Raw genomic sequence first — 27,941 nt, forward strand, 5'->3', positions numbered from 1 at the left:
ATGGCAAGGTAAGTGATGATTAGATGAACAAACATTCTGTCGGATGCTGCTACAAGCAAACTGTGAACATCATGTGCAAGCCAGAGAAGCTCCTGTTTCATAGAACATCCTACTTGTCATTTTGGGCCAATGGCAACAGACTTTGCATGAGATGCAAAACTAATTTTGTGTTGGTAGAGTCTGTGAACATGTGAAATACATACTTTCACTTCTGTTACACCAAGTGGAGCTGCAAGGTAAGTGCCCACATGCTGCTGGCTTTACTCTTACTGATGGACTGTTTAACAGCATGACTTTGGGACTGATTTGAGAAAAAGAGAGGAAAAATTTGGGGAGCAATGGAAATTGTTACTGTCAGCTCTCATCCAATTCTAGTTTCCAACCAAATAAATTGATCTTTTCCTAATTAATGACAAGATAAAGCTCTTCCGAGCAGGGACAAATGACCATTAAAGGTAACACTGCTTGTTATACTGGTGCTGCTAGAAAGGAGGTTCTTCTTAATTTTCCTCTTTGGAATTCCCCGTCTGAGTGCTCTGGTGTTTGTTATTTCCTCCTTTCTGCTGTCACTTTCTGTTAGCCCTTGGCAGGACTGGCAGTTCTCATCATTTTTTGGTACTGAATCCAGAGTGAAACAGCAGGAACTTAAGGTCAGTTTTTCCTCAACCCTTGAATGCATGTTTTTTCATGGTAAATTCATCTTATCTTGCTTTTTGTACATATTTGTAATTGCAGTATTTCAGTATCTGGATTTATGTTGCTTCAAATATTAGTAGGATGATGTCTGAATGTGGGTGAAATTTTAGAGAATGTTTTGTGATTTTGTTTTGTGGCTAGCCCTGCTACTTGCTCAAAGGGTTGCTGTAGTTTGTTTCAGACTTTGTTAAGAATATTCTTTTTTTGTATGAATGTTGTACCTATGGAAAATGAAACTGAGAATCACTGAAAGAAACTGGCTTATTTCCATTTTTTCACAACTCTGGCAAAACAGCCAGCTTTACCTTTCCATTGAGCTGACCTGAAGTTCTGTCTTGAAGAAAGCCATTGAGTTAAAATGTCTGCTGTGATGCTTTATCTCACAACTGGGATGGGAGAGCTGGGCTCAGCTGTGACACAGGTGGTGATAGTGGACATGAAAGGCAAATTCTGCTCTAAATCACAATTCTGACATCTGCAGGGCACTTGTTACAGCTCTGCCTGAACTTGTCCATCTGCAGCACCAGTGACATCCCCAGTAACATTGTTTGTTCTAAGCTAATCTCATTGAAAGGCAAAAACTCCTTTTACCTGTTATTTATGCTTTTTTAAACTCTTTAAACTCATCTCTAAGGGAGACAAAGAATAACATGGCAGGACATAAATCAGGTTATTTTTCAGCTCCATCTCTGTTTTTCTTTCATTTTAGACTATAAAGTCTGTGGAAAGTAACACCATTCCATCAGAAAGATAAAGACTCTCAGCAAAACTAGTATCTCTTCTTGAGCTGGGTAATACAATAGAAAAAGTTAAACTGGCTTTTCAGTGTATAGGTTTTTCACAGATCTGGAATAGAAACTAAACCTTCAAAGCTAAATATAAATTGAGCTCCATTACTTGCATTTTACAAATGATCAGGGCATTTCTTAAAGGAAAAATCTATGTGGTACCTGTGGACCAGAGGAATTGTTAGTAATTTATTTGGGAAGAGGAAAAGGATATAAATTATTGGAACATGGAGGGAATTTTATCCTTTCCCACTGCTGGCTTGCCCACCTCCCAGAGAAGCTTGTCCCAAAACATTGCCTGCAGCAGAAGCCAGGAAACAGCTCTGCCTTTGGGGGAGTGCCTTGTGCACCTTGACATAACCCTCAGGGAGCACAGAAGATCCGAGAAAACTTTCTAAAGTTGGTGAAAGAAAACAAGGCTATAAAATTGTGGCCAACAATATTGACTTTTTCAATCAAAGTGCTTCTAAATCAAAGTACTGATGTTTCACTGGACCCCTTATTTATATGATATAACCTGCTTTTTGTCAGCTTGTATCACTCAGACTCTTGTGTAGCACTTAATGGGTCTGGGGTGTTGCAGGAAAATAGCATTTGTTCAGAAATATTTGTACTTAATTTTTCAACTTTCTGTCTTCACAGCAGTACCACTCTTCAATTTTTCTGTATTCTAGGACTTGGAATGTTATGACAGACTTGGATGTTATGTCATCCTGTGGTTAAAAAGTGTGTGATTTGCATGGCACTATTACTCTTTTCTATGAATTATCCTCAGCTTCCTAAACTGGTACAAAAGTTAAATTGGAGTGGGGATTTCCTCTGTTCCTAACATGACTTTACAAATTTTCATTTTCATAACCTCTATATTCATGTGGTAGATTTATTGCCTGTTAGTTCATATGTCAACAGAGGTCTGGGAAGGAAAGCCCCTAACAGCTCCCCCTCAAATCTTCTCTCCTTTACATTATTATTGGTGTAAATGTTGCATTTTGGCCTTTATAATCCTTTGTTCTCTTAGATAATGTTTGATTTCAATTCGTAGCAGACCTCATTGCCTGGAATCTTTAACATGTTGACCCTTTAAAATATAAAACAAGATTAAATCAAATTATTTGGGAAGAAATTATTAATCAAAATGACCTCCATTACCTTTAGAAATCTAAAACGCCCCTTCTAATTCTTATGATTAACATGTGATTTAAGTGAACACCTACTCTTTCTTTGTCTTTGTACAGTGATGGCCACTGTTTCTTTCACTTCTGTGCCAGCATTTTTAATTCATATATCACTTGAACTCTAAAAGAGCACTGAAAAAAAAAGCATTGTGAGTCTTGGAGGTGAACCATATTGTCATGCCATGTATGCAGGATGCAGAGCTGAACCAAATGCATCCTGAGGAGAGACCTGGCAGTGTCAGGTGTGCCCAGAGTCACTGCAGAGGTGGCACGAAGGGGACACAGGGTGCCAAGTGTGGCTGTGCAGCTGGAGCGTATTGGCTGCTGGGGAAAGGAGGTGTTATTTAAGGATTTAAAGAACAATATTTGTCTTAACCAGTGTCCAAACCACAAAGGATTGAGCTCTCTGAATGGAATGGAAATACATGTGGAAATATGTCCTGTCTCACCCCTGCCCAGCACATGCCCTTTGTCTGTGGGAGCCTCACAGGTGGCCCTGGGGACTCCTGTCCTGAATGTCCCTGCCTTACTCCTGCTGTGAGCTGGCACTGGGTTTCACAGCCCTAACACAGAAACCCTTACAAAATTTGTTATTCTTCTGGCATGAAACTGTGCCAAATACGTGTTTTGGCAGCATTGGGTCCCACAAGACCCCAAAGGGAATGTAATACCAGTAAACGAAGTTAAAATCATGTATGAAACAGAGGAAATGCTGAGCATTACCCTTCACCTCAGACAGGATGCTGGGATGCTGTGACAAAAAAAGAGGAAGCTCTGGAAAAGGAGTTGCTGCTGTAAACAAGCTTGGTAAAGGTCTGGTTTCATTTTGTGTGCTTCAGTTACAATATGCAGCAAAACACTTACTGTCCCTGACATGTAATTTTCCTTGCCTCTGCCTCCTCTCCATGTAGAAATTTCCATCTTTCAAAAACTTGCTTCTTTATTCACAGAATATTTTCCATGGTGGGACCACATTTTTAATGCAGCAGAATACATCTGCTATTAAAAATTTTGTGGTTCAGATTAGAAAGAAATACCAGGATCCTAATCCAGTGTAGTCAATAGAGAGACAGCCATATAAGGATTTGTGTCAAAACCAAAACAATGAAGAAAAAGTACCAGAGTAAACTGAGGGCCATTCAGACTGGTGAAGCAAAAAAAGCAAGCAACCGAGTTCTTCATTTTTGAAAGAGTGGAAATCTTCATCTTGTTAAGGTAGAATAGTATATTTCTCTCACTCCTGTTTCTCTCACACCTGAGCTATACCATCTTTTACATTCTAGTTTTAAGCTCTGTAGCCAGACTTGGCACTGCCAAGACTTTCCCTTGGTTGCGTCCTGACTTCTTGACCATTGTAGCTTAAAACATTTTTGCATTACTTATGTAGTTATCCACAGAGAAATGCTATTGAAAGAAAAATTTTAAGATAGAAAAGCTCTTATGGCTATAAATTTAATTAAAGCTTTGTATTTCCATGAAGATTAAGTGGGCCTACTCAGTCTCTTTCCCTAGGAAGTGCCCTTTTCTTTGTGCTGTAATCAAGCAATTTGCCAAACAATGAACTTGGGAGTGATGGATTTGTCTGTCTTGCATTCCCCTTAAGCCTTCTGCCCAATTTCTTCTCTGACTCTAACCCCAAAATTATATCAACTCAGAGTTGATTTTTCAAGAGCTTTATTCACACAGTCTGGCAAGTTTGCCTTCTGAAAGGCCCTATTTAGATTTTCTGTTAATTCAACAAACAGAAGGGGCAAAACAAAGTGTTGCAACAAACTGAAAATTTAATCTGGTATGTTTATAACCTCATTCTTGGTTCTCAGGCAGGTTTCTCAACTTCTGTTTTCCATTTATAGCTGCCAGGCAATAATACCAAATTTTTGTAATCTTGGTGATGTAGTGAAGCCATAAAACATCAAAAAGAAGAACTATCTTAGTGCAGGCTATTCCTAGTCATGGAACCACCATGGTCACCTACTTTTTAAACTTCTGATTCTGGATTTTGGCATATTCTGCAGCAAATGCAGAAATATCCATTTCCAAGCTGTTCAGAGGGACAACCCCATGGAGGGGTAAGAGGAATGAAGATGAGTTTGTAACAAGGCACATGGTAGTGTGAGACAAGGTCTGCTCTGCCTCCTTTCATCACAGCTGCAGTGTTAGCTGTATTTCTCTTTTTCCATGTTGCAGGTAGGTTACATGGTACAGCAGTTGCTGCATGTTTGCAAACCTCAGGAACAGAGATAAATGCAAACAGGGACATCAGTGGCCTTCTGCTAAGGGCAGAGTATTTGAGAGCCATTTAATAAATATTCTTCATTGCAAAATATGGTGCTTGAGGCCAAGCTGAAACTTTCCATGGCTGTGGGGTGTGGACACCTATTTTAACAGGATAGAGTCTGAAAATTTTGCTGGTTGTTCTTTTCATCTTGGTATTTCAGTATTATGCTGGTGTAAATAATTTTGGATCATCAGCTCAGGTGGCATTTACACAGTGATCGATAAACACTGAAGAACCAATATTTGGGTTTGAAATAATTTGATAAAGATGATGAATAAGTAACACGTAGTATTATTCTATACTTGTGGAATATGCGGGAGGAATGTTTGAACTGATTCTAGTGTTTGCTGCAGTAACTGGGAGGAAATAGAAAGGAATTTACAATGATGTGGAGGAATAGATGAACTTTATAAAGAAATGTAGCTTCTGAATTTTCCCATCATATTCACTTCAGTCTTCTATTTTCCTTGATACCTGCTGGATTTGTGCATCACTTATATCCTGATAAGATACCAGGATTGCCACTTATTCAATACTTGGCACTTTTGGTCCAGGTGGTCAGACTGCGGTATCACACTCCTCTCACTGGAGTAAAAAGATAGATGAGTGTCACTGCAGATGTCTTTGGATCTCTAAGTAACTCAGGGTTAAAACTCAGTGGAAGTCTTGGTAAGAAATGCCAGCTCTGCAGCCTCAAAATCTGTGTCTTGCAGAACAGAACAGAAAGCCACAGTGCAGGACTTGTGGATTTGACTGACAAAAGTTGTGGCTGTGTCATAGCTAACTGCTGTGCAATTTGATTTCAGACAAAGAGACAAACCATGGATTCAGTATTTGTGCCTGAAAATGGCTACCTTGATTTACTGCACAGTGATATTGATCCATTGCATCTGTGTACTTTCTTCGATCCTAAGTCATCTGGAGATGAAGAAGGTGACTTCTCTACAGGTTAGTAAAACACTAAAAAAGTTCTCAACTTGTTTATTCCTCATGGTATAAGTTATTGCCATCTCCTCTCAGCTACAAAGCCACCTCATGGCAGTTTAGCATGGTGACTGAATTAAAGTTTACAAGCACTTGGTGTTAGGATGTAAGTTTTTCTAGAAACAGTCATGTTTTTAAATTGTACATACTTATAGCATCCTGCTCGGTGAGTTGTAACAAAACACACTGTACTGTCACTCATCAGGGCATGACAGTGTCTTTCATTTGGATATCATTCTTGTAAGTAGGTTATTTGCAAATGTTCCTGTCATAATCTGGCCAAGTGTAATTGTCAACAGCTCTGTGGATTGAAGCCAAAAGTTTTGTAAAACAGAGACTTTTAGATGAGTTTGTGATGAAGACAGTCCACAAGCAAACAGCATTACATTACCTTCTGAGATCCTAAAGCACCAAAACAATGGAGTTGCATTACCAGATACTGTTTTTCATCTTTTGGGACACAGTGATTTTATAATTCCATTATTATAATTCCATTACAAATGAGAAAGCAGAAGGGCAATAGTATAAAGTTGATAATTTCTTGCACTTCAGTTCCTACAGGTAATCAAATCAGGACATTGCCCCAGATCTCAAACTTTGTGCTCCTGGCATTGTGTGGAAGTTGTGGACTGATCTGCCCTCCCTCCCCTGAGTGTTCTATTATAAAATATTAAAGTGTATCTGTGGTATGGAGCGTTAGCTGAGCTTATTTTAAACAAATGAGCTGGACCATGGATTGAGAATGGCAATGAGAGGAGAAGAGCTGATGTATGCCAGATATAAAGTCTCACAGCTCTGTGCCAAATAGGTGGAAAATGTTACCAAAATGGAGCATTGTGGCTTTCATGAGTGCCCATGCCAGTAGGCACATGGGCAAATCAGTGGAGAACTGAGCACCAGAATCTGGAATCATCTTTGTGACTGATCATTTCCCAGGTTGGGCTTTTCCCTCTCAGCTTCTGACTGTTAAAAACAGCTGCAGGAGTGTTTCTTACCCCATGGCCTCACTTGCTCAGTAATGAAAAGTAGGATGAATTAGGGGTCAAGCACTGACTCATGCTGTCGCAGATGTTTCACTGATTGGAATGCTTTTGAGCCTCAGCAATGCCTGAGATGATGTAGGTAAATCAAACATCATCAGGACATGGCACCAGTTTCTGGAAGCTGGGCATCTCTGTTGTGCAAGGTCCCTGGCCAGCTGTCAATTTGTAGTGCAATTCAGGGATTAGCATGGACACAGCATTGTTCTGAGCAGGGCATCTGGGTGATACCACCATATCCTGAAGGATAAGAAGGTTTAATAGGCTGTATGAGTCTGGGCTTGATTGTCATTGAATGGATTCAGGAAGTATTTTATTTATTAGGAGAGATGAGGTCTCAGAGTTTAGCAAAAGAAAAGTGCTGATTTCCAGGTTACTGTAAATTACTGAAAGTTCTGCTAAAGTAGCAAATCCACCTGTTCTGCATGTCCTGCTGTCTGGCATTTTTACTGCTTGGTTATGCTATTCATTGAGCCAGTGCATGTTCCTTACTAACTCTAGATCTTGAAGTTGATGACAGCAACTATGAACAGTTAAATAATGTGGATTTCCCATATGAAAATGGAGATGGCTTCTACCCCTGTTCCAACACCATGGATGCTTATGCTAAAATAGGTATGAAAGCAGTTTTTGTTTTTTAAATCATTATTTTACAATCATTTGCTGTAGCTATTTCTTATAAATTTAATTCTCAATCTGAAGCCATGGCATTTACTCAAGTAGCCTTTCCCTCATGTGTGGTAGATCTGATTTAAAGTACCTGAACCTGTGCACTGTGGGGAAACCAATCAACAGTAGCTTGTGGTTGTTGGGAGAAAATCTCTCTATTAATGTCTCCTTCTGCTTAAAACTTCCTTTCACAACTTCTCTTTTCGTATGATCTTTATTTCCTGAACAACAAGTTACAAGAAAAACTTAATTTAACTCCTTTACTTACACTGCAGAGTTCTGTTAATGAGGATAAGTTTACAAGAGTTTTGCTGTGGCATTTACTGTGTCATTATTGTGTTCTTTTTTTTTTTTTTCCCTTTGTTGCTAGCTGAATTAGTAGAATATGTGCTCAAGGATCAGCAGGAGAAGCAGGTCGAAGACATTTTTGGTAAGACTGATATGGCAAAGACTAATTTTCTCCATGACAGTGTTCTGTCTAACATGTGCTTCATTCCCCCAGTTTGAACACTAGTCAAGTTTTTATACCTCTGGTATCTTCTTCTTTCCCCCTGGTTACAGTGTTGCAGGATTTTCTTGGAAAACTTGAGGAATTTGTGCATTTTTGCAGGCCTTTCTCAAAGATGTCAGTTTTGTCTCTGACCAAGCTGCTGAACATGTCACCATGGCCATAGAATATGCACAGCTTCACTGTCCAGTGCATTAATAGCCTCAAGTAGCACCACACTTACTCTGAGCACAGCAGGGATGATGCACATAAGTCCCCAGAGCACTTTGCATGTGTATAAATACAGTTCACACACATTGATTTCTGTCCAGGATGCACAGAGCTGCCTGAGGAAGCATGTCAAGTTTTACTTCTCACCCTGATTAATGCAGCAATGCACATATGTATTATATATACAGTAAATTGTTCCTTCATCCATCCTTGACTGGAGATGTTTCTTGGCTTGTGGTACCAAATCACTGTTTTGGTAGCAGCAAAAATACTGCTATTTACTATTCCAGAACAGATATATCAATAGGTGACTATGGAGAAATCCATAGAGCCAGAAGGTTCAGAGAATATCTGTATATCCTATTTTATGTTTGAGCAAAATAATTTGGACTAATTTACCAAAGGTCAGTCTTTCCCTGGAATAATTCTGGCTGTGGGAAGCTCACATGGCTTTTCACATGATATATGCTGATCCTTGGTGTGTTTAGCATTTGGGGGGTTTTGCACCTAATGGCAATATTTTTATTGGTTTTAGAAAAAAAGAGGATACAATATTAGTACTTAAGTATTTTCCAGTAAAAGTATGATGTGGATAACCTCGCAGAATATGAAATCTTTTTAGACTGTCTTTTAAAGGATCTAAACACCTTAGTACATAAATTGAGAAGTACTGAGGTCACACTGTGACACAGCTGCAATGTTTTATCCTTTGCTCATCATTAGAGCATTGAGAAGTACTTACATTTTATTAGCCACTGCCAATAGATTAATAGTTTGCAGTTCAGAAATTAACACAGGGTGACAAAGTCTGCATTCAGAGCTTTGTAGACTTTCTAAATCATATGGATCTGGATACATCTTGTATCGCATGATTTGGTTTTTATCTTTTATTTTGAGCATATTTCATCTTTGCTCTCTGTTGGTGTGTTTTTCTTGCTTTTACTCCTCTCCGTAATTTTTTTAAGAAGAAAAAAGTTTGACATTGGGCCATATTTCATGTTTTTAGCAGGGAACCTTATTTTGGATGACATTGCTGCTGAAAACACTGAGAAATTTCCTGACATAAAGATGCAGACATGTCTTAAACGAAGTAAGTGTAAATCAGTGAGAATACGGAAGGCTTTGTGCCTGAGTTCTAAACTTGCATTACAGCCCCTTGGCTTTAGCACAGCCCCAGTGCTCTTGTCATGCAGTTCTTCAGTGAAACCAGACGTGCTTCCTCTGCCTTTGTTCATGCTCGTGGGCCGGAACTGAAAGAAGCTCTTCCAAGCATAGAATTTACAGTTCGCAGAATTTGTTGTCCTGTAACACAACATTCAACATGCTGCATTTCTTTGCATTTTTGTCATCCTCATCCTCATGGCAATGTTGACTTTGTTTTCAGTGTATCTGTAGCTTAGTAATGCTGGCTGAACAATTGCCTCTTTAATAGCAAGAACAACAGCAAAAATCTTTGGCACAGAAATCTGCAGACTAATTATAACTTCACAGTCAGAACAAAATAACATGAGGGTTTTCATATTCATTTTTATACATTGGACTTGTACTGTTCTGAAATAGCTGCATTGAAACTGGTAACACCCCCTTCTACTTTAAAAAGTTAAAATAAGTTTCATGGGGTAAATTTAAAATAACCAAAATTTTGCCACTTATTATGACCTTGCTTTCTTTTAGCTTTCTTAGGCTCTGCAGCAGAGGGTTACTGTGATGTTTCAGAACCCAAATATAAGAAAATTGGTAAGTCATTGGCTGAATAAGAAAAGGTTATTGAATAATATTGAGTCATATTACCTGTCAGGTCATAGCTTCGCATGTCCTGGGTTTTATCCTCTTTGTTCCAAGTGTGACAACTTCCAAAAGTCCAGTGAAACATCCTAGTGAAAATAATAATTGTGAAGAGATGATTTCTTGGCTCAGTCCATGCTATAAAGTCCTTTAAACCAAAGAAAGAAGATGAGAAAGGGAAATTTCCAGGTTTTGCACACTGTTCGAGCATCTACAAGACAACACCTGGGGCCAGCAGGCAGGCTGGAACTCGTACCCTAGGTGTAAACTGCTGCTAATGTTCTTACCCAACGGTAGCCTAAAGAGGTATCTCAGGCAGAGCTAAATCAGCAAAATATTCTTCCAAAATCCAGTTTTGACTATTTTATATTGTGTTTTAAATGGACATCTGACTCATTGTGTCAGCACACCTCACAAGCCTCCTAAGGGGACTCTGACTGTACCAACCCCTAGGGGCCATGTACATGTCAGGGGGCAGCCAAACCAGTGTGTGACCTAGAGATCCAGCCAGTGTGCTGGGATCTGGGACTGCACCTCAGCACAGACCAGGAAAGGAGCTGGCACAGACTGCATGAAAGTCAGAACACACATGTGTATCATGACTGTGATCCAAGCGGGTTTTCCAGTGTTCTTGTGGAGTTCTGAGGGAGTGGGAAGGGAGAACTGAGCAGAATTAGCAGTTAAAAAACATGTTTGTTAGCTCTGGGAAGGTTATCAGAGTTTCTACTGAACCGGTACCTGCTGACTGTAGTTATTTCAACACAGGTGAAGCAGTTAGTACCCATTAAAGGTGAATTACTTTCTTTTTGCTTAAGTTCCTTTATAGATTTGGCACTTTTAAAAGTCTGTGTTTATGCCACATTAACAATAATTTCCATAGGAAATGGCACATCAGTTCCAAATGCCTCACCCTACAGAAACTGCATTCCAGATGAAAGGATCATCACAGAGCTAAGAGGTGCTTTGTGAAGCTGCACCTATCCTTTTACTGAAGTCCTCAGAGTATTATCAGTTTCTCTACTGTTCTTTACCCAATGAAGGTTCTGAGAAAGGAACATATACATAAGACAGTATAAGTATTGTGTAAAAAAATCTAATTGACGAAAAGATGAGCTATTTGACAAAATCAGTGGTTTATTTAACCTGTCACAGGTGTCACAGTATGATCCTGCAAAAGCAAATGCATCAGTTCTTCAGAAATGCTAGACTACCTACAGCAAAGAGAATAATGTGTACTAAAGTTCAAAGCAGTAAGCCAAGAATGACATTCTTTCAAAGGAATTGAATGAAATAGTGGCACAAACACCAGACAGATTCATAGCTCCTGATAAAAACATGAGACCACAGAAAGTGATGAAATACAGACTTACTTGTTGCAGCTACACAGAATAGGGAAGGAAAAAGCAAAACCAGCTCTGAGAATAGGGGTGTTGTAAAACCAGTGAAACTAACGGACTAATTCAAATAAGCAAGTGTGTCTTGATTTGTAGGAATCTTTTGCTAAGCAGATGAAATTGTACAATGCACAAGCCCCTCTCCCCATTTGTTCTATTCTTGGAGGAAGAAAATGTGCTGCAGAGGAGATGCATTTTTAAAAGTTCTTGTATTTGTGACTGTTCTGTGGGAGACACTTAACACACAATGTTTGTCCTTACAAGCACTATAAGGTCTGAGTAGGGAGTCAAGGTCCCCAGGTTATTGCTTGTGGGCCTCTCTGCTCTTCTGCAATATTGAGACAACAAACTATGCTTGGAAAACCAGTACAGCCAATATAAGACATTGTTATGTCTTATCTGCCAGTCATCTATGTGTAGGGTTATGTACATCTACATACATCTGGAAATAAGATAGGCCAGGAAAGATGAAGAAAAAGAAAATTTAAAGAGTGAACTACTGAGAAGAAAAAGTGATCTACTACAGAATTTAATAAATACATTTTAGATTTTGAAAGCTAAATAGTTTTTAGAAAGCCATTGTGAATTGTTCTTGCTTTTGGAAAATCCAAACACAGCTGATCAGAATGAAGTGGTTTATCATATCTACTGAGACCTCTTCTTTGGTTCCTGTAACTTCTGCCAATGAGATAACTTTCTCCGTTTGTTTTCCTATTTTATTTTAAAGCAGAAGCCCCTGCAGCGTCTGCAGGGAATGGCAGTTTCTTTGCTATGCCTCTCAACAGCCACCCAGTGAGCTGCACCTCCCTAACTAACCAGCACATGTCCTTTTCTGCTCCTGCTGCCCATGGGCTGGAAAGAAACCTCATAATTCCTGGTATGTAATACAGATGTAGGTATGCACCTGTACACAGGCTGATTTACACATGAGGAAAACTCTTATAAATCTTGTCATTGACTATGAGAAATGGCAATAAAATGGCAGGTATGGCAGCTGTGTCAGTCAAGCCTTTAAAAGTGTGTCACTCACTAAAAGAATGAAAAATATTCAACGGAAATTAAAAGGGCATTGCTCCTAATTGAGTAGAATGAATCTTTTATTTAATTGGTGCAGGTTATAAGAGAACAGTTATTTACTATATACTAATCTAAGTAATTAATTACTTGTCTTAAGAATAGGAAGTCACAAAATTTTCATAATTAAACTTTAATTTAGTTCCAATTTCTTTTTCACCCAGAGGTTTGTAAAGGACTGAGGGATAATTACATTTGCAACACTAGAGCAAAATCTAGGCTGTGATTTGATCATGAAAACTGAGCAGTAATCCCACTGATGGGCTGTGTAGGCACCTAGCCTGGGCCATGCTGGGTAGCAGAGGTGCTCATGGTACACTGAGAAGACCTAATGGCAGAGGCCCAGTTCAACACCTTTTGCTGTTAAGTCTGTGCTGGAAAGGAACCAAAAAAGTGTGTGAGCTGGAAGTCTTGAAGTACCTGATGCAAACTGAAGCAGCATGCAATAGCAGAAGAAATTCTGTCCCACCTACAGAAACTCAGAGCTATGGCTGATTAAATTGCAAGCACTGAATCAACAAAAAACTTTCCCAGCGTGGGTTGAGAGGGAGGATGCTTATACAACCTGCATGATATGCAGTTATGTGGGAAGGATGTAATGCAAGGAAGGTAAATTTAATGTGGATACGTACTATTTACAAATTTTCTCTTCTCTGGATCTCTGGCTGTACACTTACAGTTTTGTCTCAAGCACTTTTCCTTATAATAATAGAATTTCTCTTTAAACTGTTGAAAACAGTGGCTGGTAGAAGCTGGGTAATCCCATGTATTTCATGCTCATCATATTTTGTAAGAGTTCTTTTTTTAATGGGTTCAGTGGGCCTCGTGTGATCCTGTGAATGCTCCACAGGGAAGATTTGCCTAGAAGCTGCCAGAAAGGATGAGCTGATAGAAAGCTTTTTCTCTCTCATAAAGCTTTAGAAAGCATAACCTTTTAAAAACAGAAGAGTAATTATTCTGCACTCATTTCAGGATTGTCAGGACCTTTCACCTCAGAGTGTCTACCAGCCAGTGTAAAGGAGTACCAAGAGAATCAAAACTTGGCAAGTCCTCCTCAGCAGATATTTAACTTAGTTCTTGAAAATAGCACATCTGATGTTGTAGTATATCCAGGTAAGAGCAATAACTTTTTATCCACATAAAGAGGCATAAAGTGCTAAAAAGATATACTGCCAGCAGCAGCATTGATTAAATTCAGTTACTGATAGTTACGATATGCTGAAAACTATGCTTTGTTTCTTGCTAGTGCTGGCATCTTCTATGGAAACATTCATGTCTCCAAGTTTTCCAGTTAATTTATGTGGTAAGTAGAAAAATGGGGTTTATGTATGTACAGCAGTTTGAACTGGGAGAGAAACCATAGTGCTTTTACTCAAAGCCAATTCTCTCCTCCAGGCTTTACTCACACTGACCTTAAAAAAACAAAAATGGATGGTATCTCCTTCTTTGTATTGATCACTGGCTGCTTAGTCTGATCCAGAATGTACAGATAAGAGTGGTAGAACTTCAGGTTCATCAGCCAATCCCCTGTGTTTGCTATAACATCCAGTTTCTAGAATAAGTCAGGTTTAGCTAAAACAATGCAAAGACAAGGGTACTGGAGCACCTTCAGAAAGTGGGAGATGATCTGATGCTGACTTGGCCTGAGCATCTTAAATGCTCAGTGCTCATAGCCAGGCTGCAGCCATCTCTGGTGGAAGCCCCAAAACCAACATGATGATGACTTAGTTAACTAAGCAATACTGAAACCTAATGCACAGAAAGGCTTATAAAGAAATCAGAGCCTTGGTCAGGATTTAACAGACCCAATTCAGGTAACAAACTTTCCTGGGACACTTTTCTTCCAGCCCTCAGCTGCTGGAACCCAGAGTTTGGTATCAGTGTTGATGCTGGTCCCTGTGCCCAGTGCAGGAGTTTGTTGCCCTCTGGTGGCTTCCACTGCCCCAAAGCAAAAGTGTAACACAGAGATTAAAAGGCAAATATCTCTAGGTGTGGGGAGGTCTCTGTAAATTGTATTTACTGTTTGTGTGAATAAACAGTGCTAATAATTCCAACTGATTTACTTCAGCACAACAAACATATGCCACAAGCCCCGGAATTCCAGATGCAGCAGCAGACGAATTAGCATGTAAGATGCCAAGCCAGTTTATTTTCCTTTTTTAAAAGTTCTTCACTCCTGCCTACTTTGACCAGTTTCCCATTTAAATGTCTCATTACAATTTTTTTTTCTGTTCTTCCATTCTGTTTTCTTATTTAATAAAACAAAAAGTAAATCAAAACCAGAGACTTGCTTGCCCAACCCTTCTTTATTTAATACCTTTCTTACTGGAAACCCGTGGTGCTTCCCTTTTAGAAGCAAATCTGAACTCAAACCATTCTGAAGGTTGCTGGCATGTAGGGTAGGAATTAATTTCCAGATCTCTGGAACTCTTTTAGACCACATTCTACATCAAGATGATATTATGGTATGAAACACATTTGTACATATTTAGGGAGATGAATCTGTTTTGGTTTGGGTAATTTTTTGTACATCTCTCCTGCATATGGTTACAAGACTCTGAGGCTGAGTTTGCTACAGTCTCTGTCAATTTAAATTCAGTGTTGCATCTGCAAACCTCTTCCTATCAAAAGTTTTGTCAAAACTGATACTCTGCAATTGCCAATCTGTAGAAAACATGTTCTGTCTGAAAAATTCGCAATTTCTTTGTGAAAAGGAGACACTGTTCACCTGACCCAACTGCAGAAGTCTGCAGTAGTTTGAAAGCAAACAGATGAAAAGAAAAAAATTTGGACAGCAACAGGACTTTGTCAGGGAGAGTAATGTGTAAATACTGTTACCAAGAGTCACTTCTCTGTGACTTTCATCCTTAGTGATTGGTTACAAGGTGTAGAATAACAAAAGGAAGCTATTGCTTTTGAAGACATAAAGAAGCACTATGTGTGAACATGAATTTATGCAAAACACTGACATTTGAAAAGAACAGTGGATGTCACCTGGTAATGGTAGATCTGCTTCCCACAACTGTCAGAACAGCTGTGGTCTTGTTTGGTGCCATTCTGCCTCCAGCAGTGCACATCAGCAGAATTCTACTTGTGGCAGAATTTCACTCATTTTCCTTGTAAAATTAGCAAAATATCTCTTACTCTGAATACATGCTACAATGAACTTGGAGATTTGCATTAATCTTATTGTTAAAATTAGAAAAGCTGAATCAGTGATTATCTAGGTGTCTTTGTCAAGTATATTGTTTTGTTTCTCCAGATTTAGAGACATTTCAAGAAGTTCAAGATTCCGTAATTCCTTCTGAAGAACCTTTCAAAAGACCAGGTGAGTTTAGAACTCTTGAACTTAAACTTTCTAGTATTTTTTGGAAAAAGATTTTGTGTTTCTTTCCATACAGAAAAGCTCCTTGTAGGAATCATTCAACAATTTGTGAAGCTGTTCTGAGGGTCTGAGCACAATTCATTGTTTCAAGATATTAGACTTGGCTTCCTGTAGATATGTAGCTGTAGTACCTACTTAGCATCTCAGTGTGCTTCAGTGGTTTTATCATCTGTACAGAGAGCTCCAAAATGATTCTGTTCATAGATCTGAAAGTGTCTGTTGTCCTTGCACTTCTCAGCTGCAGCTGCATGGGGTAAAACCAGCCCTATGGGCTCTATGGGAATGCCTGTGCTTTTACCATACTGCAATTAGGCACTTAAGTCATCATGAAATGATGGTGTAGTTTGTGGACTGGTTCCTTCAGTCTGTGTGTGCTCTTCATTTCTTTAGAGCAAGTGGAAACCTTCTGTTCGTCACTTAAAGATTATTTCCGAGACACGTGCAAATCTGTGACCATGGAGCGGGAAGTAAATCTGGATCACCTGTTTATTGATGGGACACTTGTTCAAACTCAAACTGAAACAAAGACTGGAAAGAATAATGCAAAAGCAATGGAAAAGGAGCTGGTAACCTGCAGCCTGCAAGAGAAGGAAAAGACAGTCATTGATAGAAGCCAAGTATTTCAAATCCCACAACGTAAAGACTTAGAGACTAAAGTGATTGTGGTGCTGGGTAAAGCAGGAATGGGCAAAAGCATTCTGGTTCAGAAGATCTGCCAGGACTGGTCCAGTGGAGAGTTTTCTCAGTTTGAATTTGTATTTTGGTTTGACTGCAAACAAATAAGCTTGCCTGAGAAACGATACAGCCTGAAGGAGCTGCTGCTTGAATTTTTCGTAAAACCTCAAGAGGGAAGCAAAGAGATCTTTGAGTATATATTGCAAAATCCTGCTAAAGTCCTTCTGATTTTTGATGGTTTTAAAGGATTGCATGATCATGAGAATTTTCCTCGTTGCTCAGCCAGCCAGCCTGAAAAGGATTTGTGCAGTATAAAGGAGCTGCTTTCAGGACTCATCCAAAAGAAGTTACTCAATGGTTGTACTTTATTATTTACAGCAAGACCAAAAGACAAACTGTACCAGTATGCATCCAAAGTGGATAAGACTATTGAAATAGTAGGATTTTCCTCTCAACAGAGAGAATTGTACATAACCAAATATTTTGAAGAATCACCCTACTGTGATAGTGCACTGAAATTAATCAAAGAGTGTGAATACTTGTTCAGTCATTGTTACAGCCCTGTTATGTGTAGATTTGTTTGTTTTCTCTGTGAGGCAGTGCTTGAAATGGGAGAGAAATGTCTTCCTTCAACTCTTACTGAAGTCTTCCTGAAATTTTTTAAGCAGAAGATAATGCTTATGCAAACAGATGTTACAACCACACAAAATCAAGAGAGTCTTGCTACCCTAGCCCGTATAGCCTGGTGTCTTGGAGAAAAGCACCAAAGTGCCATGAAAAGTGATTTTCTTCCTTCTAAGGAAGTTAAAGAGTTTGCTCTGAAGTATGGGTTTGTCCTGCCATTTGCATTTCCCAGACATTCAGATAGTGAAGAAGAGGAATTTGGGATCACATTCTCTGATTTTGTCATTCAGAATTTCTTGTGTGCACTCCACCTTCTGTTAGCAGAAGGACTCAAGGATAAAAATCTAACAAAGTACCTGTCTTTTCTATCCAAGAAGAAAAAACCTTATAACTGGTTAGATTTGATGCCTCGATTTTTGGTTGGTTTGATGTTTCTCCAGGATGACCTCTATTTGTACTCTCTTTCAAATGTGGATGCAAAACAGTCAACCAAGAAACAGAAGACACTCTTGAAATACATTAGAAGGCTGCAGATTAATACTCTCTGTCCAGAGAGGTTGCTGGAGCTTTTTCGTTGTGTTTATGAAACACAGAACAATTACCTTCTGCAGCATGTGGCCTTAAGACTCGAACCAGACTTGTCTTTTCTGGGCATAGTTCTTACACCACCTGATGTCCATGTACTGCTCTCTATTTTGAAAAGGTCAAGAAAAGAGTTTTCCTTGGATTTGCGAAACAGCAACATTGACTTGCAAGGGCTGCAAGCGTTGGTCAGCCTAAGGAATGTGACATCGTTCAGGTTGGTCACTGTACCCCACAGCATCACCCATAGCACTGTGCAACAACAGCAGTCACATATGTTGGCTTTTTTTGTTTTGTCACTTCACAGGGCTTCCCTCAGTGACACAGTCAGGCTTTGGAAATCTTTAGAACAGACAAAAGAATATGAACTGCTGAAAGCATCCACAGAAAAATTTGTTCTTGATCCCTTTAAGGCAAAGACAATGAAGGACATCAGTGACCTCTCCGACCTTGTAGAGATGCAGAAGATGATGAATTGGTAGGATGATTTATGGTCAAAACTCCTCTTACACCAGCAATTAATGAAAACAGGGCTCCACCACCAGTGCTGGACAATGGAGTTGTCTGCTTGTCCAGGGGAGAAGTAACTAAGACAGGGCAAGCTCCTGGGTCATCTCAGGGGGTTCTCCTGCCCCTCTGTGAGGTGGCTGTCACGGCAGGGAGGAGCAGTGACAGCGCTATGCAGTCATCAAAACTGCCAATGACAGAGCCAGCTGGCATTTCTCTTTAATCTCTGAGTATGCCATCTTCCAGTAATTTTGTTACATAACTTGGGCTGACTCTTTCCCCCTGTAGCACCTGGGCATAAATGAAAACCTGTTTTGCACTGGTCCCAAATGGCCTGAGTCAGTCCTTTAGCCCAGGAAGTAAAAGCTTGTGTTACATGCTCTAGAAGTCCTGTGCTCCATCCCTGCTGATGTTGTAGCTAAGGGATTGGTTGCAATTAAAAACATGCAGAAATAAAGTTTTGCTGTTGTTGTTGGTGTTGTTGTTTAAAAAAAAAAAAACAATTTAACATGGGTGGAGTATTTTGATTAAAATACAGACAAAATAGTTTAATGTTTGACAGAAAATAGTTGATTCAGAAAAACATATTTTTAAGTTTTATTGGAAAAAGAGCAAACAATTGCACTATGAAAGGCAATTATTGGATTGAAATTACTCAATTGAAGAAAGGTTAGAGCAGAAGTTACTCTGAATTTTTCTGGTTCCTCTGTTAGTGCATCAGTTTATTTTCTGTAAGAGTTTGCTAACAAATTATTTTTAAAGCACTGTTTTGGCTGCTAAAATATTTCTCATATTCTGGTTCTACTGTGATTTATTTAGTGTTCAAGAAGCATCTGGTTGCACCAGCTATGAAATTCCTGCCATTAGAAACCTCAGAAAACTCGAATTTGCGTAAGTGCTAAAGTTCTACTGATTGAGATGGTCGTGTTTAAGGAGGAGTAGTTGTGGGTGTTGGCTACAGCCATTGCACTGATCTGTAGTCAGCTTAAAGCATTAAGTAAACCCCATTTATTGCTGTCTTGCTTTTCTCTGAATTAGATTTATTAATTTATGGCCAAGACTCAAAAAAACATCATTTCTGGCTCCTGTAGCAATACAGATCAACAGGGCTCTACCAATTTTGTTTGGTTTTAGTAAAAGTTATCTCCTGACCACCAGGTACTGATCTTGTGCCACAGGGCATAAAATATTTTGACTGTGATCCAGCTACCTGGGAAATATTTTTTTCTCCAGAAACGGTGGGTTTTCTGTCTGAGTCTTTTGATGTAATTTTCTACCCTATCAGACCTAAGGCCATGAGAGGATTACATCAGAGAATGCATCCCAAATAAATTATTTAGCATCCTTTTTTCTGGAAAAAAAGGAGGTTGACTTGGTATTGCCACTTTAAAAGTGAGATTTTAGTAACACTTCATTTCTTTCCCCCAAACTGTAAGCAGCCTCCAAGGCTATTCTGTTGCTCAAAATATCCTGCCATAGAATGTGAATTAGTTTGGGCAGAAACTGCGGCAGTACCATGGAGAATTCTCATCAGGTCTTCACCTGTTTCCTGATCCGTAGATCTAACCCAACCTGGGACAGCTATGCTTGGCCTCCCTTCTGGTTTTATGCTGCTTTCTCTTCTAATTTTCTCTTCCAATTTCCCTTTTTTTTTTTTTTTTTAAAATTCTTATTCTTTTAAATAACTGAACTTGTTCCAATACCAAAGAAATTCCAAAAAAGATATGAGAGACAATTGCTTGGAGCATGAATATCAAAGTGCCATTTATGCTTTAAGCTGCAGTAAAATGTTGTGATTTTAAGTCAGACTGAATTGTTATTAGTTGAGGGGAAAAATAACTTTGTTTTCATTTCATTTGTACTGAGATAGATATATATTTCATCTCAAGGTTATACTTGAAGTGAAAAACCTGAAAAAGAGAACAGAAATACAAGAATCTAAAACAAGTGAGATAAGTCTAAAAGTGGCAAATGTCCCACTGTTTTGTGCATGTTCTGTCCTGCCTGACCTCTGTCTTGTTGGTCCTCATGTGGAGGCTTCACAGCAGAATTCTGTGGCACAGGTGGTAGGGAATAGCTGCTTCTGAGGAGGGTAAACTAGCTTGCATTGGCAGCTGCAGGGAAAGAACTCAAAAATTCATTAATTTTGCTGCTTGTGAGCTTGTGAAAAACCTGCTGCATGTCTGTATTTTCTTCCAGGCTGGGTCCAGCATGTGGCCTCCAAGGATTGCTAAAACTCGTGAAAATTCTTGCAGCATTTCCATCACTTCAGCATTTAGAGTGAGTTCTGCTAAAGATTAACTTTGCTAACATTTCTCCTCAGCACCCCTTAATGATGGAGGAGCTCTTGAACCCAAGAAACATTTCATTTGCCAACAAGACTCCTTATTTGATGACCACATTGAACAGGAAAAATATTCCCAAACTATACCAGCAGTCTAAAAGCTCTCCATTCTCCCTCGAGACACCTGGTGGTAGTTTGTTCAGAACCCCTCAGTTCATTCCTGGGGTGTCCCAGGGTGGGAAAATGTTCAATACAGAGCCCCTGAGTGCCCCCCCTTCTGCCCCAGCACTGACCAACTGCTTACAGTCACTTCTGTCTTCACTGGATCTCCAGAACAGCCATGACAAACCAACTCTCTCTTAGTTTTAAGCTTCTTTACACTAGAAACAAGTGTAGGAGCAGTAGTCAGTGTTGTTCCATGGCACCTGTGGGAAGGTTACTGGGTTTTGAGAGGGCCTTTGGCCTTATGCAGCCCACTGACCATTTGTCTGTATTGTAGCTGGCCTTTTCATAATATTTCAGGAAAACAATAAGGATTTAAAACTGAAATTTGTCCAATATATTCCAGAATTATCTGTCACATTAGAAGGGGATCCAGTATCTGAAATTGTGATTAGGTATGAGGAAACTTCATTTTTAATTCTCCCTCTCTGGAGAAGGAGCTCTTTAGGCAAGGATTTACAGACTCTGCTGAATTTTGTCAGTTCTGTATTTTTGTGTGCACAGGAAATGTCATTTCAGCTTAGCTGGAACACAACTATTTCATAACCATTTTAATAAGCTTGCATATCAAAGGAAATGGGTCAAGACATTCAACTAGTAAAAAAAACTTCGTAGTCTGTAAATAAGCAGAATGCTGCTTATTAGAGAAGCTGTAATTTGTGTGATGCTTCATGCTGACTGAGGCTACTGCACAGAAAAAGCTTTTCAGGATAGATAGAGTGGTCTCTGAGGTGAATAAACCACAAAAATGTAGATTAAAAGGGAAGCTAATTCTCTCTTTGTTGTCACACAGCCTTGATGCTCTGAGTGAAAATGGCATAGGAGATGAAGGAGCAAAGAGTCTATCTGAAGTCTTTCCAACCCTGACATCACTGGAAACATTAAAGTAAGTGCAAGGTTAACAATTCAGGGAAATTTTGAGAATAAATAGGTTAAACCTAGAGGCATAAGGGACTGTGTGTTAAAAACTTTGAGCAGAAGATTCCCATGGGCATGAAAGACCAATGAGCCTATGGAGATACTTAATCAGTACATTCATTATAGATTAATCCTTCCTTATTTCCCTTCAAGGGCTCTGTTTTGACTTTTTCTCTGCATTTGGTCTAAACAGATTGTCCAGATTATATTTTTTAAAAATTGAAAATTAGTTTCCCCCACGTTGTAATATATTAGAATAAATGTGCTCAACTAACAAAGTGATCTCACTTACTGTAGTTTATCACAGAATAAAATAACAGATCTGGGTGCAGAGAACCTTGCTACAGCTCTCCCTTCCTTGTCTTCCTTAAAAACACTAAGGTGAGTAGTTGTATCCTGTTGAGTTGTTTTGAAAACATACCTTGCTGTCTCTGTTAGAAACTGCTGAACAGGGAACAAAGAGGCACAACTGTGCAGTTTTTTACTTCATTCTTGCATAAAGTCTTCAGAAAGAAGAGAGAAAAAGTATGACAGACATACAGAAGGATATCTTGGGAATATAGCAAGGACTGGACTGATGTTTAAAGCCAGTCCATAATGCCCCCTTAGGAATCCCACCCTGCACAGATGAGCACCCAGGACCACCATCTGCTGCAAACTCAAAGCATGTGTTTGCTGATATAGGGACAATGGTCCATCCCACTGCACTGGGATATCTGGCACAGGCCTGAGTAAAGCAGGGAATGCAAGAAACCCTGATGTGAAATTCTGCAGTAGTTTGGTGATGTGGAATTCTTTTGAATGCTACACCCCAAATCTTTGAGCTTCATTTTTTAGCAGATTTTTAATTTGATCTAATGTAGACAGAAATGTTCTTGTTATCCATAGAATAACAGAATCTAGAGCTATTTTTGCAGTACCTGTGCTAGGTGAAGAAGGATGTGGCCATTTGCCTTACTTGATACAGGAAATATGAATGTGTATTTTAAACTTTAACTGCAAATAAGGATAGATTGAAAGTTAATGTGTACTAACCATATTTGAAAACCCTTGATCTAATACCTTTTTACCTTATCCATTATTCAATTGTGACTATTCTGGTTTGGTTTTCTGCAGCTTGTACAATAATAACATTTGTGATTTTGGAGCAGAAAATCTGGCAAAGGCTCTTCCTGCAATGACATCTTTAAGAGTGCTAGAGTGAGTATGAAACCTTTTGAGATGGCCCAGGAAAGTTTACTTCCTTGAAGACTGAAAATACAAATGTTCTGTGATTGATTTTAGAGGAGACAGAAATTTAGGAAGAATATTTCAGGGAAATTTCACAGGGAAAATGTGCTTCTGCAGAGTGCAGATAGCCAGTGACTAGAAAGGATTAAGGAATAGTTCAACATAAACCCAAAAATAATGGTCTTAAAGTGGGAGAATAGGCTCAAGGGGATCTGGAGAATGACTTCAGGAACATAGAAAAAGGAATCCCTCAGATGAATTAATATAATGAAGTTCCCATTCAACCTTTTGAGTGTATTATTACTGGTTTTTTGAATCAACAATCTATTTCAGTTTTTCCTTTTTAATTTTTTACCCCATCTGTAGATTAACATATACATTAAACAGTATTTTTGATTTTGAATGAAAAGTTTGATTACACCATTTGATTTGGATTAACAAAGTTGTTTTTATTCCTCAGTGTTCAGTATAACAAAATAACTGGTGTTGGAGCCCAGCAGCTGACAGACAGCCTACGAAAATGTCCCCATATAAAGAACTTGGTGTGAGTCTCTTGACAGTCTGTTTGCTGTATCTTCATCCTGTAAAACTGGGTTAGAGATCATGCTAAAGCTGCCTTCTGTATTTGTCAGATTTATAAGAGGCATAAAAGAAGGTAACACCAAAATACAGAAGCAGAGATGTTAAAAAATGTTGTCTCTGGTTTCAGCTGCATTAGTTTCCAGTGGTCCCAGGCAATCAAGTTTGTCTTGCCTTAAACAGTTTCCACTGAGCCTCCCTTTGTTAATTTTCTACCCTCACAGAGAACCAGACCCACTCTGTGCTGCACCGTTTGTGTTTGAGTGATAAACAATGAGCAGCCATCATTAGAGGTTAAATAGCCTGAAGTTACCAGTACACATTCAGAGGAAGGGAGTTTGATGGAAACTTAGAGAACAGTTACAGAGATAGGAGTGCAGTTGTGTCCTGTAACCAGAGTCAACAAGGCTATGGAGTACTGAACTGCTTTTTCTAAATCAAAATGTATTTTCCTTTGCTCCATAGCTTATATATTTTCATAGCATGATAGTCAAAGGGAAGGACAACTTAAAAAACAAACAGCAACAACCAAAAAAAGCCAAAAACAGATCAAATATGCCAAAAGAAAGCAAAGCAAATCACACTTCTTAAAATTGCTTTCCTTTCTGAATTTGCCCTTACAGGATGTGGAATCCCACCATTCCCTATGGAATTCTTGAACACCTTCACCAGCTGGACTCCAGGATCAGTGTGTAAATTCATAGGATTCCAAAGAGGTAACATAAACCTTGACTCTTTCAGACAACTAGGTTTGTTTCTGTGGGAGCTGTTGATTCCAGGCTCACTGGCAGCAGGCACAGTAACAGCATCCACGTGTTCATGGCAAGTTTGGAGATGGTGCCCTAGAGTGGCACACATCAATGTCACATCAAGCCCCCTTTCCCTGCACTCACCTTGCATCCACCACCTCCCTTGGCACCTGCACTAACAGACTGCAAGTGCTTTATTAAGAAAAATGGACTTCTAGAACTCCCAGTCCAGCCCAGTTCAGTGACTGGTAGCTGCCCTGCTTACCTTCTGTTTTCTGTTGTGGAAAATCTAAAGGTCTCTGTACTTCTCATGTTTAATAGATGAGTTCTGTACTCCCCAGAGGTCATTTTGTGTTGATTTTTACTAAGTCCTTTCACTTTTTCTTTGTTTAATACAAATCCTCAACAGCTGCTTGTCTCACTATGCAGCTGTACCTGTACTGTACTCAGAGCAGAACACTCCCTCCTACATTCTTTGTTCTCAGTCTCATTGTGTGGTTTAGCCAGTGGCTGCCCCTTTTACTTCATTGATCCTGCCTGAAGAGTTTCAAGAATCCTTTAAGTAATTGCATTGAGAAGAATTTAATAAGTTTGTCAATGATTATGAGGATCTGACTGGCGGGACTGAAGGAGCTGCATCCAGCATGGGAAGTTGGGGGGTTTATGTAGGATTTCTGTTCCCAGTTTTATGCCATGTGCTTCCTCTTGCTCTTAAAATAAAAATTATGCATGTTGCATCAGTTAAATGATTCCAGTGAATGCCAGAGTCAAGCCAGATATCAGATGTGCTTCAGCTTTCTTTAGATGGCCAGGAAACAAATTGCAGTGTGATCACCAGCTGCATGAGCCATGCTTTGAATGGGCCTGGCCATGGGATGGGTGCAGCTGCCAGTGGCTCCCTGGACCACCCAGTGAGCCAAGCTTTTGCATGACTCCTGCTCTCAGAGCAGAAATCACCAGATGTAGACTGGGCTGTTTGTATGGCACTGACCTGGCTACAGGTTGTGGAAGGTTCAGGTGCCATGGCAGCTTCACAGACCAGTTTTATACAACAGCAGTGAAAAATTGTGGTGCCCCTTGCTAGCCTACAGTCCATTAAATCTTTGTCCTGTTTAACAACCCTACCTTCTTGAGAAAGGAGACACTAGAGATACAAACACTGTCAGGAAACCTGCATTAGCCCTGAGGATAAATAGCAGCAGGAACTCTGGATCCTGTCTCCCAACCTTGAAACATTCAACATCCACCAGCCACTGTTGTCTGATTACAGAGCTCATCAGATCTATGATTTTGGTAATCTTTAATGGTGGTTAATCTGATGCACATCTGATGTTCTGTTTTCATCATTTCACAGGTGTCATAAAGAAGAGGGGAAGGTGTCTTCTGTGCTGTCCTGTCTTCTTGCTGCTTTATGAATCAATGTTTTCATGTTTGTTGCAAAAATATCACATTTAAGTTTCTAAGCTATGCTAAAATGGGGTGAATGATAGAGTTTTAAAATGCTATTGAAACACCCAACTGTATTTCTACTTAAGTGGTAGAAGAGTCAAGTTTCAAAGATGAAAAGAGCATCTGGATACTGTGACCACCATTAAAAGAGACCAGGAACCACCAGGATATTGTGAGTATAAAATTCCATCATTGAGTCATGGAAGTGTAAACTGAAAGCTGCTTAAATTGCAACATCTGAAGCACTGACAGATCAAATCTGATTGTTTGTTTCATGGTGCCAGAGGTACCTGCCATCAGATTTGGTCTGATGATTTTGGACTTTCAAAGATCAAAGTTACAGATTTCACCTATCTGTATGGACTGATTGGAAGCACTAGGGTGAGGAGCATAGAAAAGAATCATCGAGCCCTAGAAAATGTTCTGATATTATAAGATTATCCACAAGAATCTAAAAGTTGCTCTTTTCTTCAAAATAATCAGTGAATCTAGAAATTGCTCTTTTCTTCACTAGTAATCAGTGCTGCCTTAAGGGACAGAAACATATCTTCTATGACTTGTTACAGAATCTGTCAAAAAGATTGGGGGGGGAACAAAGAAGAGAAGAATTGAAAGTGAAAACTATGAAATATTTTTCTAACATTATTGTAGAAATCCAAATGGATAAAAATAGCCAGTTTATTGCACACAAATCCTCAAACAATCTTGGAAGGTTTTTACTTTGTCTCAAATGAGAACTTTAAAATCATATAACTGGATTGGTAATTTCTTAAATGCAGCTGGCAGCATAAATGTTTACAAGCACAAATTTTATACTTGACAGTGATATCACTACTGTGTGTGGTTTATGTGACCTTCTGGTACAGAGTTATGAGTAACCAGGCAATCAGACAAAAGCACATCTCAAAGCACCATCATGTCTTTGCTGCTGGTCTCAGTCATATGTGGGCCAGATATGCATCCTGCTGAGTGCAACAGCAAATCAATTGTCTCTTTTATTCTTTTATTTCTGCTCTGTGAACATGAAGAGAACTTAAAATTGTGCAGAGGCAATTGTCAGGTCAGGAGCACCATTCTGGCTTCCTGTCCAGATACAGTCTGAGACAGAACCACAAAAAGGGATGGAAAAACCTAGGAATGCTCAAAGGAAGTTTATACTTCACAGTTAGCTCAGGGTTAGTTCAACAACCTCTGAAATCCTTTCTGCTAGGAAGCACTGACAATACTGACCCAAGGATCTGTGCAAGCTAGAATCTCTCAACTAACCTCCCTCTGTTTCTTGGTCTTTAAAAACTCCCATATTTAAACAGTTCAGAACCACAACATTCATTTTCTTTCCAACAAATTTTACTCCTCTGCTTAAGTTTCAATGCCTGCAGATTCTTGACATCAGGTATGTGGACAAATTAAAGACAGTGGACAAATTAAAGAAAGAAGGGAGGAAGGAATATTTCTTCATTGTTTCTGAGAGCAGGGAATCATAGAACATGTGAAGGAACAGAGAGCAAGGTGGAAAAACACTGTGGAGAATATAACTGTAATTAGAATGTGGCATTTCTGTTAACTATCTGCATGGTTCTTCTCTCTAACCAAACTCTAGCCAGAGCCATGGATAAAAAATATCTTATTTATTCTCTCCTCTTTGAGCTGCTTGAATGAGAGGGAGTTTGAGCCAAATCTGGTGTGATATTCCCATCAGCCTGCAGCACTCCAGCCATGCACATCCGGGGTGAGCCCTTGTCTTGGCTTCTCTTAACCAAGCTTTGGATGACAAATGTCCCTTTAGGGATATATTCTGCAGCTGCACTTTACCGTGACTGAGTCTGAGAATGTGCTAAATATTTCACAGGCAGCTGAATGTTACAGGATGCTGTCTAGACTGCTAAAATCATATTTGGTGTACTGCTGTTCTCTGAGTTAGTGGGAGATGTGCATTTGTAATGTACCGATTGTAAATCTTGCTATTTTGGTGTTGGTTTGTGTTTTGGTTGTCTTTACACATCATTTTTAAAGTATTAATAAAAGTGTTTAACAGTACCTTTTAGTACCCGTTGAAAATGTTTCTCTTGGAAACACTATGAAACCACACAGCAACTGCTGGCTTCTGCCACAGTAACAGGCTTGGGGCTTTGTATT

At 39.3% G+C, this 27,941-nt stretch overlaps 1 protein-coding gene across 1 annotated transcript; it reads left to right on the top strand.

Moving 5' to 3' along the window:
* CIITA (class II major histocompatibility complex transactivator) lies at positions 1–27,829 on the top strand. The gene is made up of 21 exons (XM_058849958.1): positions 1–8; positions 581–650; positions 5,744–5,885; positions 7,463–7,576; positions 8,001–8,060; positions 9,355–9,438; positions 10,023–10,085; positions 12,255–12,404; positions 13,574–13,714; positions 13,848–13,904; positions 15,864–15,929; positions 16,377–18,084; positions 18,175–18,345; positions 19,194–19,265; positions 20,574–20,654; positions 21,674–21,766; positions 22,096–22,179; positions 22,915–22,998; positions 23,489–23,572; positions 24,231–24,323; positions 25,711–27,829. Exons 1-20 carry the CDS (start codon positions 1–3, stop codon positions 24,301–24,303), a joined length of 3,405 nt encoding a protein of 1,134 aa, XP_058705941.1. The 3' UTR covers positions 24,304–24,323; positions 25,711–27,829.
* The last annotated feature ends 112 nt before the right edge of the window (positions 27,830–27,941 follow it).

The sequence above is a fragment of the Poecile atricapillus genome, chromosome 14 (genome assembly GCF_030490865.1).
Source record: "Poecile atricapillus isolate bPoeAtr1 chromosome 14, bPoeAtr1.hap1, whole genome shotgun sequence".
Taxonomy (NCBI): domain Eukaryota; kingdom Metazoa; phylum Chordata; class Aves; order Passeriformes; family Paridae; genus Poecile; species Poecile atricapillus.